General features: G+C 37.7%; 1 protein-coding gene across 1 annotated transcript in view; it reads left to right on the top strand.

Annotated features, from left to right (window-relative positions):
- The first annotated feature begins 106 nt into the window (after positions 1-106).
- The window catches only part of serinc5 (serine incorporator 5), a 34,630-nt gene continuing 21,571 nt past the window's right edge, over positions 107-13,165 (top strand). The window contains exons 1-2 of the mRNA XM_065284496.2: positions 107-393; positions 7,508-7,675. Of these exons, the coding sequence (XP_065140568.1) occupies positions 367-393; positions 7,508-7,675 (195 nt within the window). The 5' untranslated portion in view covers positions 107-366. The remainder of the gene's footprint in view (positions 394-7,507; positions 7,676-13,165) is intronic.

The raw sequence follows: 13,165 nt of genomic DNA, 5'->3' as shown, positions 1-13,165 counted from the left end.
TTATGTTTGTTTATTGTCATCGTGGTCGAGGGAAATTTGAAACCTCATATCATGACGACAGCGGAAGTCACGAGCTGTGAGGGTTTATTCCATTTGAAAATTAGATACGAAATGTATTTTGATAGTAAGCCATCACTGTAACCCACCACAGCACCGTGACTTTAGATTTATCTCGGTCTTGATCTAAGGAAGCATCACAAACGTCCACGCGCAGGCCGAGCAGGATCGCGCGTGCACGTCGTCAGTCTATTGTGAGCGGCGCTCGCGAGGGAAGCTGTGGACGCCGAGGCACGATCGCGCGAATAAAAAAACTCGCATTTGGATTGGGTCAGCGTGTGTAAAATAGGATTTTACCCCACTGTCACCATGTGTACCCCGTGTTGTGTGTCTCAGGTGAGTGATATATTGACTGTACAGTACGTCATGTATTAACCGTCAGTGATTCATGTACGATCCGCGCGCATCTCTCGCTTTCTGTGACTTAAAAATCTTACCTCTTAATGTTCATGTGTACATATTCATCATATTTAAGGGAAAAGTTTTATAAATGCCTTTTCTTTTCAAACCTTTGATTTTTAAAGAAGAAGTATCAGTTAAGTAGTACACAGGCAGCTTGGTGTCATTCTTCTTTTTCTGTCAGTCATTGGTTAGCATTAACTGTTAAACGTGTTTTGATGTGCTGTTTATCGTCAGTTTTCGTTGAAACAGTAAATAAAATATTCCTAAATCACACAAAACTCTGTGTTTCAAACCCTATGTGACTTTAGAAAAAGTAGAGACATCAATGCTTTTAATTTAGATTAGATAAGCAACACGCTGTTTCTATCTAGTACTGTATGTTATTGTGAATTACGTCATCATCTCTATGACTGACTTTCACACCCCTTATGTTGTATTCTGGGTTAAAGTGTCCCTGTCTGACATTGTTTTAATGTGCTTGCAATAAAACCCCATACAGCATACAAAACCAAAAACTGGATCAGCACAGGAATCATTCTGGTCTGGATCTGATGAACACAATTGTCAACATTGTCCTCTTTACGTATTCAGTGGTCTTATTTCTGTCCTTAAGTCACAACACAACTCAGTGTTGTAGTCCTTTTGTATGTAGTGGGCGTCTGCGGGTGGTCCCTTTATTTCCTGTTGGGGTCCATGTGGTTGCTTGTTTGCATAAGATTAGCCCTGGAAATGGAGATCTTTCAGCCAGTGTTCAGCCTCAATAGTGTTGTCTCATTAGCGTTAAGCTTGTCAGGAGCCCGCGGCCCCACAAATGCATGAAGTTGGTGGGAGTTTGGCATTGCGCTATGGCTATGTAGTCTCCAATCCATGTTTGTTAACTAATTACTATCATTAGATAGCACATTTGCTTTAACTTTTAATTGGATATTGACAGTAATTTTAACTCTCTGTATGTTGGTGACATTCAGATACATATGTAGATTCTTTATCCAAATGGACAACACAATATTTAGTGTGTTTTGGGTAATTGGTCAATATGGTGATGCCTTCTAATGTCAATTCGAATAAACTTTCATATGGACAATTCATAATGCGCAAAGGATATCAGATTTCTGCGGTTGTCTCCATCTTTTTGTTTTCTTTAAGACAAAAACGTCCATTGACTTAAGGGCATGTGATGTCAGAATTGTTAGTTTATGATATTGCATGTTAACAGAATTTTTAGATGCTATATTTATACATTGATATTTTAATTTACCTACTACATTCATTTTGTATTTTGATAGCCTTCTGTAATTGGTTATTTATAGGAGCTCTAGTACTTCCTGTATATGCATGTGGTTTAAATGCAAAAATTTTTTTGTGAATTTTCCGTAATGTCTGTGTGAAAGGGCTTTATGTCTGATATCACCATCGGTTGTCTGGGTTTGAGTAATAAGAGAGACTGACGTATGATTCAGCCCTGATGATGTATTCTCTATCAAAATGGAAGGTTTTGTCATCCTATTATTGTCCAAACACATAGACATTTTGGATTTTCACACAACAGTGTTTTGAAGAATAAAGTTTACCATCCACAGTAGTTTTTCTGCTGAGCAGAATCCTCCTGGGTGAAAAGATCTTCATTATTGACTTTATGGGTGGTCGTGACTCGGTCAGACTTCCTCGCCCCTGTCATTTTCACACAGCCGGCACTTAAATTACGCATCCCTCTCACTGGCTTCTCGCAGGGTGTTTACTTTTGACCCACAAGCCTTTGCGTTGTTCTGTATTTGAATTTCCTGTCAAGTGATTACCATTAAAACCCCATTTTCAGGTCCAGCAAGGAAAGTTTGACTCTTCAGTGTTACTATGGTACATTTCAGACTGGACAAAAGAGCACTTTTTAGTGTATACTTCAAACAGTGAAGTAATGCATTTTTCTTCCAGCTTCACAATTGCCTGGCTAACAGACCCAGAAAGAAACCATTCATGACATGGGAACTATAGATTAATTGTCTGCACAGTTTCACTTTAGTGAGATGTCAGATAGCTCAATGTCCTCATGTAGAGGAGCATTCAGCGTTAAATACAGTTAAAGGAGTAGTTCCAGATATGAGAAAATATTTAGGAGCGCTTTTTTTACCATCATTCAACCGTTCTAAGAAGGGTAAGGAACAGTTACAGTTATGTTTCCAGCTGGGCCTGGTTCGGCGCGGCACGATTACAAACTGTTCTAGGCCCGATATTCTCAGCACGGTTGTCTGAATTGTTACAACAATGGTTGTACCTTTTTTGCTATCCCCAAATCCTTTACAGCCAACAGACCCTCTGCTTTCCAACAAAAAAAAAAAAACGTTTCATCCTACCTTCAGTAGTTCTTTTGTAATCAGCTTTTGAATATGGGTAGGTTTCTGCAAAAACACCACATTTTGAGCAAAAAGCAGAGATAATTCCATTTTTGTGACAGACTTTTCATAGAGATCCCATTCAGAGCGATCTTTAAAACAGACACGGACATGCAGCCGCTTGCCATAGGGCAACACTTCCATGTTTAAAAAGTTGCGGAAGGAACACCTGGTGGATAAAAACGGTATTGCGGAAAGCCGGAAATACTCGTCATTGGCAGGGAAGCATTTTCTCTTGATTGACGAGATATCTCGTCAATGGTGGCGAAATAGTTAAAAACCACTGTGTTACATGACAAGAACGGTTTGGTATGACGTTGGAAAGCGCTCTAGGATTTTGTACTCACCCTCTTGCCATACCATGTGTGTGACTTTGCTGAACCACCAAACAAATAATTTTATATTAAAATGCTGTCATGTTTTCTTCTTTTATGGGGGCTTACATGGCAAAGCTATAATACATCCATTAATAAACCTAATAATACCAGTAGATTAATGAATGTTTCTGTAGCAAAACAATACTTTAGTGAGGTAAAACAAATAATATTTTCTTTTCTTTTTCGTGATCAATATGTTGTGTATTATTGTTAGCATACAGAGTATTGTGAGAATTCAATTATGGCAGCATGTCGATAACATTGAATTTCATGGGTTCTTGTGTGTCTTGTGATAGTTGTCATATTCATGTTATATCATGAGACGTGCAAGAACCAATGATATTTGACATTATCAATTGCGTTTTAGTATATAATAATAATTTGTGTTTAACCAAAGAATAGAAGACACGTGCATGTCATATGTCAATAAGGTGAGGGGATTCTGAAAAAAATGTCATATTTAAATGAGCTATTACTTTAGTACCATCAGCAGAATCTGTATTTGCATAATTTTGAATGTTTCAGAAAATGGCCAGGGTGTCCCGCAGCATATTTCAGTTAAGGCGGCCCGCCTAAGCTTGGAAACCCTACCACCTTAACTAACTTGTCCAAAAAAAAAAGAAAAATTGCTACACAAAAGGCCGTCATGTTCATCTCGGAGATAGTGCGTACGCGCATCACACCGCATGCGGGGACGCGCGCCACACGGACGAAATGAGAAGACGTGGTCCGGACCGTCACTGTCTGGAGGATAACTAGCCAGTTGATAAAACATCTTCGAGGATAGCGCAGATGCGCGTCACAACATCTGCTTTAGTTTGTGTTTATTAACCCTTTAGTTTCACTTCATCACGCAGCTATTCCCATTAGAGGTATCTGTTAACTCTTTCACCGCCAGCGTTTTTAAAAAAAGTTGCCAGCCAGCGCCAGCGTTTTTCATGATTTTCACCAAAGTTTAATGCCTTCCAGAAAATGTTCTTCTTTAAATATATAAACATACAATATACCAAATGAAAGAACAGACCCTCTGCTTTCAAACAAAAACAACCGTTTCATCCTACCTTTAGTGGTTCTTTTGCAATCAGCTTTTGAATATGGGTAGGTTTTTGCAAAAACACCATATTTTGAGCAAAAAGCAGATATAATTCCATTTTTATGACGGACTTTTCATAGAGATCCCATTCAGCGCGATCTTTAAAACAGACACGGACATGCAGCTGCTTGCCATAGGGCAATACTTCCGGTTTTAAAAAGTTGCGGAAGGGCGCCACCTGGTGGATAATAGCGGTATTGCAGAAAGACGGAAAATCTCGTCATTGGCGGGGAAGCGTTTTCTCTTAATTGACGAGATATCTCGTCAATGGCGGGGAAAGAGTTAAAAACATTAAAATTCATTAATAATCTAGTATGTGTTCATTTTTTGTCATAGTTTCTTCAAAATTAAGTTTTATTTGAGTGTTTTAAAAATAAATATTTTATTTATTTATTTTATTAAAATATTTTAATTTTCATCATGACGCATACGCCCCGCCCCTTTGATTGCCACACCCTTTGGCCCCATCCACCCACCCAACCCTACCACCTTGACTAACAAATTTTCTGCGGGAAACCCTGATGGCCCTGTGTCTTTCACTGTAGATATCTGTTTGTCCTGTGTGTTTAAGGAACTTGTTTTGAACTCTATAAAGTTTTTCTCCTTGAGGCACAGTTGGTCTAAAATGGGATATTTTTGGTCTGGAAAACTTCTTGTACTGTACTTAAGTTTGATATTTCCCAAAAGTACTGTATATTTTGTTTTTGTGTGGTCATTGAAATTCAAACACTTTTTGCAGAACTAGGGTACTCTCACTTACTGTTGTTTTGTTGCTAAAGGAAGTAACTTGTTTTAGCACTTTAAAATTAATCTACACTGTCTAGTTTTGGTCCACTTCTCTGTGGCTGTAATTATAGTGAAATTCTTTAATTTATAGGTCAGCATACAAAACAAAAGTTTTGAAGAGCTTGACAGGAACATGACTATTGTCCTAACCCCAAATTTGTCACCTTTCACCCTGACCCCTGCTGGTCTCAGGAGAGGGTATGAGAAGGGCTCTTTGTAGGGTGGTTGAGGAGCATCAAAAGTCCTTTTCACACATAAGGGCTTTTCACTCTTAAAATTATTCTAAATCCCACGTTAATGGAATCATGGCTTATCTGTTTCACATTTTTATGCTTAACACATAACCATAGGTTAAGAGATGTGAATTCATTTGTATAACCATGTGTATTGAATTCATATCTGATGTTTCACATTGTGCATTCCTGTGCATGGGGGTTGGTCTGTTTGGTGAAAGGATCTAAACTGAGGTGTTTGACCATGGAGTGAGTGGGACTCCATGGTGCCGTGGAGGAATGAAGCTGTTGTCTCAGGGTCATGTCGGCTGACCACCTGTTGTCTGGGTGGGTGATGGAGAAGTGCTTTTGTTAATGTAGCTGAGGTCATGGGGTCAGGTTTTTCCTAAGGGGCTGTCCACACGGAGACGCGAATCACTGTATACGTATACATTTTTTATCGTATTGGCGTTTCGTCCACACGGATGCAGCGTTTTGGGAGACTGGAACCGCAATTTTTTGAAACCGGGTCCTAAAGTGGATAAATCTGAATTCGACACCCTTGCAGTTTCATGTGTACAGCCAATCCATATATTTTGTGAAGCGAAAACGTCATCACATCATGTGTCGGCAGCATCACACGTAACAGCAACAACAATAATGGCGGACTACATGATTGTGTTCGTGCTACAGAAGCTACTAAGCCTACTAGCTTTATTACATCAAAATCTATTGCTTCTATGCAATTGTGGTGAGCAACAAGCGATAATGGACAACACCATACGCCACATGCTCTTAGATCCACCACGGAACCAAGAGAAAGACTCCGCTTTTGCTCTTGAAGTTGTTGCATTTGCCATCACCACTTCCTCTTGGTTCGTATACAGCGCGTAAGGTTATGCACATGCTCAAAGTCTTCTTCTCCCTGTATAGTGTATATCTGTGGCAGAATTACAGCGCCCCATACTGGTCTGGCATACATACTACACCGCTTTCAGTCAGTTTCAGTGGTTTCGTGTGTGCGCAGATATTTCTTGAGACGACGCCGTGTTTACGGATTATTTTTTTAGAACGAGGAAAAAAAATTATCGGATAGGGAATGCACCGGCTTCGTGTGGACTAAGCCTAAATGTGGTACTCTTTATTTGATGTGGTATTTAGCAACAAATGGATAAACATTTTGTCCTGATGTTGTTTACAGTGCTGTAAATTGTTTTAGATAATCAGAGGGGTTTCAGGATTGTGTCTTTGGGTTGCTAAAATGAATTGCCCCATTAAATATTTGTGACCCTGGTTGTAAGGTAATAAATAAATAAATAAGTTTTCCATTGATGTATGGTTTGTTAGGATAGGACACTATTTGGCTGGGATACAACTACTTGATAATCTAAAAGGATTTTTGGCATAAAATTTATTGGTATCGAATTAATTTAATTACTTTAGTGTTTTTACAGATCATACTAAAAAGAATACATTTTTTATTCATTCCAAACTTTTGATATTAGTACTTTTAGAAACTATATCTCATTGTTGCTTAATATATATCAAATTAATTTGTGACATAATGTAATTTTACATAACCTATGAAAATAGCATAAAGTACAACGCACAAGTGATAGAAACCTGCATATGGTCAAATATATTTTAAGACTGTTTTATATTTTAATTCACATTTTATGCATTTGTGACATTGTATGAAGATAAAACTCAACCATTCATCTACTTTGTTTCATGTTTTTTGGAACATTCTTGTTTAGAAACCCTAGATGAAAAGATTAAGAGATTGTCACAGATGTTTGGACTGAATCTGTATCTGCTCAATCGGATCTCATTGCCTCATGTTATGTCTGGGTCTTGCATCATGTGATTCAAACTGCTTCATAGTAACAGCACAGATTTACTATTTCTTACAGCCAATAGGAATGAGCCATTTTTGCTGCTACAGGTGAAAACAGCCAATAAGAAGTCCCTTATCCCCCCAATGCTTTTCAACAGTACATTTTAGTTTTACTTGACTACATTTTATACTTACAGATGTAATACTCACGAAAAGGGTTTATTTAGAAATATATATACATTAAATCATTTCCCCTTAAATACAAATAGACAAATTTACAGATCATTTGTATTATTTGTTAATCATCAAAATGTCACATAAAGTGTTATTAAAAAGACATGCATGCTCTTTTGCAGCTGGCATGCTGTTGTGGCTCGGCCGCCTGCTCTCTCTGTTGCGGCTGCTGTCCAAAGATCAAACAGTCCACGTCTACCCGCTTCATGTACACCCTATTCTTCATGCTGGTCACCGTCACCTGTGTCATCATGATGTCACCCACTGTGGAGCAGGGAATGCGAAAACATGTAAGTCTATAAAAGTTAATTTCTAACTCGAATCAAACGTGCCTACAAGTTAGTAGGCAGATTGTGGATGCTCTAATTCAAAGTGACTTGACGTGTGTTGTTTGCAGTCAGTTTAGTTTTTCACCAAATATATTGTAAAGTTAACAAGACATGTTTCTAAATGTACCAAAGAATTGCTTGTTTAGCCTAATAGAGGAAAAAAAGTTTGGTTAGGCACAGTATTAAAGCATTCTTTCTTTAAAGAAAAGGTCTGTAGACACATCAGGGCTTTATTTACGATCAGCTGGTCTTTGTTATTCAGAAAAACACAAAAGACAGGCACTCAGCACTTCTGCTTCAAAACACTTGAGGAATGTAGGACAGCATATTTGCGATCCTTAGTATCATTTAGCTCAGGAATCGTTGCACAGTGTTTTTCAGAGTATGTATTAAAACGTAAGTGAAACTGCATATTAGTTTTATAGTTAACAAAAATGGTAACTGAACAGCGATTGAATGAACTGAAACGCTGCAGGCGTGTAACATGAGCCCAGCCTTTCTTTCCAAACCACAATGAACCCTAACTGTGTAAATGCCACGAGTATAAAAAAACACATTTACAAAACCCTTCTTCTTGGTACGGCACAAAAGATCTGCCATTCAGGTGCCCAAAACCTAAAGATTTACAGATGCTGTTGAATGGCTTTTTCAAGTAGTTTCAGCTAAATGCCTATTAAATCCCCACCTGGTGGTTTTGTGCAGTTACAACACGGGATGGGAATTGTTTTTGCATTGCTGGCACAGAAACACTTTAATAACTGTTAATGATAATAAATATTAAATGATTATCTGCAGTATAATAGCACTGTCAGCTTTATGGCAGGATTACATAATGCAGAATGTGAGGAGCCTGAACATATTTTCGAAAATACCCAACAGTTCAACCAGCTTTCATGCCAGTAACCACAAAAGAGAGTAAAAAAACTGGTTTGATCTCTATATACTTCTTGTAGTAGCTGATTCTTGTCCTCCTTAAAAATTGAAGTGCACTTACAAAACAGTAATACTCCAATGCCATGTTTTAAAAATTGTACCACAGTAATACCATGGTTGTTTAGGCATTTATATTTGGCAGATGCTTTTATCCAAAAAGTTGAAAGGTTTAAATAAATTGATTTCCATCCAAGATTATCTGTTAAAAAAGTTTAAGGCCTTCAAAAGGTTTACCGATATAGCTGATAGAATTGCTTATTATTGTTTAAGCTTAAGTTTAGCAAATGTCAAAAAACAAACTGATTTTCTGTTTAAGTTTAGCGCATAAATGCAATGTTGATACCTCAAATGCCTAGTTTGACACAAAAAAACTAGTTTGGAAATACATTTGCCGAATAAAGAACTTTTACGCAAATAAATGTAATGTCACATGATAGATTTTCATCACATGCAACCTCCGAAGGGATTAAGGGCACACTCACATTATCCAAACCAAACCATGCCCCAGCGCGATTGTCACCCCTCCCTACTCCCCCAGATGCACGCACTCACACTGTACTTCTAATCGATCCGAGTCCGGGCGCGCTTTCGTCATTAATGGCCCTTTTCCATTGCATAGTACCCCACGGTTTAGTTTAGTTTGGGTCGGGTCAGCTCACCTCACTTTGGCGTGGTTAGCTTTTCCATCGAGTTTAGTATCACTTCGGAGTGGGAGGGATTATAGGCGTGTCGTTATATTTACGCTGCCTACTGCTGTGACATCATACACGTGAGAGCGTTGTTGTACATTCCCATACATTCATTTATTTCTCAGTCTGCCACAAAATTAAAATTGGCCACCGCAAATAGATGTTTGCACATCGCGTTTATAACTACCTCTGTCTCACATGACAGTTTCTGTTCAAACACCGACCCGTGGCGTCAGTCGACGGCGCTCCGCTGAGCCTCATTCAAGTTGCATTTAAGCATATATAATGCGGACGGGCACGTCGCGAATGTGCCGCCACAAACTGCAAGTCTGGAAAAAACTGTTATGGTGTCCCGGATTCTCAACCTGCGGATGTTTTTTATCGCTAAAAGGGTGTTTAGAAACTTATAGCAGAACACAGATAACAACATGCTTGAGACAGCGCAAGCTAGCAGTAAGCTAAAGCTAATATTTACATTATAGCGATGACGTGACGATTCTCTCAGACCAATCAGTGATCTACAGTGTTTTCGCGTCACGTTTGGTATCAGCTCGGGTTGCTTGGAACCCCAACCGAGGTGGTACGAAAAAAAGTATTGGGTACTACGTACTGCACCCAATGGAAAAGCTCGCAAAAGTAAGCTGACCCGACCCAAACTAAACTAAACCGTGGGGTACTATGCAATGGAAAAGCGCCATAAGATGCGATTGTTTTGAAAAAAGCAGGAAGTAACGCTCTCTCTTAACACTGGAACCCACCGTAATGATAAGTCTGTGTTTTTTATTCTGAGTCATTTGGTGCGCGATTACAGACAGCCCTCTCACATGTCATCATATTGCTTAGTTGATCCGTCACGTGTGCAGCTCGGACATTCACGTTACCCCGCTGCTCGCAGCAAAAGGTTTTTACGGAGGCAGATGAACGTGAGTGGTCGCGCAACTGACGTCTTCACCTTTTGAATCGCGCTCAGGCGCGATTGCGCTCACACCACAGCCTTCCGCGCCTGAGCCCAAGTGAACCGCGCTCCGGCCCACCTCTGCAACCCGGCCGCGACGCGATTAAACAATCCGCGCCCGGGCACGGATCAGAGCGATCACACTAGTCAATCAAACCAGGCTTTGGGGGTTAAACGCGCCCGAGCGTGGTTTGGTTTGGATAGTGTGAGTGCGCCCTAACAGCATCTTAAAAGCTGAAAACTTGAGTACAAAACATTTGTATTGCTGCTTTGTTCATTTTCATTTATTTCTTTACCTAATCAGTGTTATTATGATTTACTAAACTTAGAACTATTAAAACTATTAAATCAAATCAAATAATTATCTGAATATTATTTGATAAACTAAACAAAAATTTTAATTGTTGCCTTAGTAATAAACTGAAATGGGTTTGTAGTTGAGGCAGTAAAATTTATGTATAAAATATATAAAATTATATAACAATGTCATCAAAATCAAAATAAACTTATGTAGCAATTTAGAAAATACACAAATGATAAAATGACAAAATCACACTAAACTAAAATTAAATTACCATGAAAACTAAAGCACATATATAATTTTCTTTTTTTAAATAATTTTAATAAAACCTCAATTAAGCTTAAAACTATAAAAACTTTTGTCCCAAAGAAGCATTGTAGTACAGCGAGAGACATTGCTTCATAGATGTTATGATGTTTATTGTGTGCAAGGTAATTTTGTTTATTTTTTACATGCGTTTTCCAAAAATGCATTTTTCATGAAAATGCAGTCAAGTATGCGCTAAACTGCTTGAGCCCCTGTCTCTTCTTGAAGTGCTGAAATGTCAATCACTTATTCATAAAATAATTAAGGTTTATTTTCTTAATTATTTAATAGTATTCTGCTCATAATCTGGTCCATTCAGTTAAACAAAATCACATTTATTTTAAGTTATGGGGGACCACAAATATCAGATTTTTTAATGTTGTCTTCAGATGTTTTGTATTTGCAATTTATTTTGTAAAATTTAAATAACAGCTGTCAAATTTCCATAAACTCTTTGAAGATCCTCTAATTTTTTGGGAAGCAGCACAATGTCAGATTTTTTGCGACACACCTAAACTTATGCGCCAATTACAGTGATGTCACCACCCAAATTACTCTTACTGGTAAAAGATCATTTGAATGGATATGATTAACATACAGTAGTATCTTCTGATACCGCCACAGTGCTAATGTAAAGAGATTGTCATGATAACAGCTTTACTATCAGTCTCCCGCTAGTCTGATGTATCAGCCAGCCTGTTTTTTAGCTTTGTCAGCAGATAAGGCTGGATTCAGGCACCTTACAGTTTGATTGCAGTGAGTCACAAAGTAATTCATACAAAATGATTCTTGATACATGTCAGCTTACTTATTTAACCCTCAAGAGTTCCTTTAAAAAACTTCCTTAAGTGTTCCTTAGGCCACAAAATGACACCTTCACAAAAACTGCTCTAAAAATATCATACGTCTATATTTTTTTTCATTTTAAACGATGCAGTCTTTTAGAACTACTTCTGCCCGAAACATAGATATCAAATATTGATTAAATTTGTGGAAATTTTAACCATTTATATGCCTGTTTGTTTACATTAGCCCATGTTTTTTTGGTAGCACTTTATTTTACAGTACGTGTATTTACCTTGTACATATATGGTAAATAAGTTGTACTTACCCGCAAATGTGTGGAACTTACTTTTAGGTATCTACATGGTAATTCATTGGTATCATTACTGTACTTACTAGTGGTACATACTTGGTAGTTATTATGTAACTCAAGTACTGGGTAATAACAGATACATACATAGTGTATGTATACTGTAACTAACCAGAAACACTACTGTACTTACAAATTGTATATACATGATAAGTGTGTGGTACCTGTAGGCCAGTGTAAGCTAATGACCGGTACATATGGTGTATGTATACTGTAACTAACAAGAAACACTACTGTACTTACAAATAAGTGTGTGGTAAGTTATACTTATACCATACTTATACCATACGTATATTATAACTAAGAACAAACATTACTGATATGCCATTTTGGTACTCAGTATATTTGTCCTTTTAACCAAGCATTAAATAACCGTATGCATTAACTACTGGTTACATTCAGTAGTTTGTCCATGGTTACTTCATGGAAACAGGACTGTAAAATAAAGTGTTGCTTTTTACACAGTTATTACATAGGACCAACCACCTAAGATATAGCATCATATACATGTCACTGTGAGGTAAACCCAACTATTGACTATAATACGCATTAACTACTGGGTACATTCACTAGTACATCCATGGTACCTGTATGGATACAGGACTGTAAAATAAAGTGTTGCTTTTTAAACAGTTATTACATAGGACCTACCACCTAGGATATAGCATCATATACATGTCACTGTGAGGCAAACCCAACCATTGACTATAATACGCATTAACTAATGGGTACATTCACTAGTACATCCATGGTAACTGCATGGAAACAGGACTGTAAAATAAAGTGTTGCTTTTTACACAGTTATTACATAGGACCTACCATCTAAGATATAGCATCATATACATGTCACTGTGAGGCAAACCCAACTATTGACTATCATATGCATTAACTACTGGGTACATTCACTAGTACACACTTATTGTGTATATACAATTTTTAAGTACAGTAGTGTTTGATATTAGTTATCATATATGTACACTATAAATACCTGTCATTTACCCTAACTTGCCAGTAAATACTAAATACTTGTATTGTACATTTATTTGTAAGTACAGTAATGTTCCCGTTAGTTACAGTATACCTACACTATAAGTATGTATCTGTTATTACCCAG

This window comes from Paramisgurnus dabryanus, chromosome 5, assembly GCF_030506205.2.
Source record: "Paramisgurnus dabryanus chromosome 5, PD_genome_1.1, whole genome shotgun sequence".
Classification (NCBI taxonomy): domain Eukaryota; kingdom Metazoa; phylum Chordata; class Actinopteri; order Cypriniformes; family Cobitidae; genus Paramisgurnus; species Paramisgurnus dabryanus.
The sequence above is the reverse complement of the archived record's forward strand: the minus strand, read 5'-3'. Positions and strand labels throughout refer to the sequence as shown.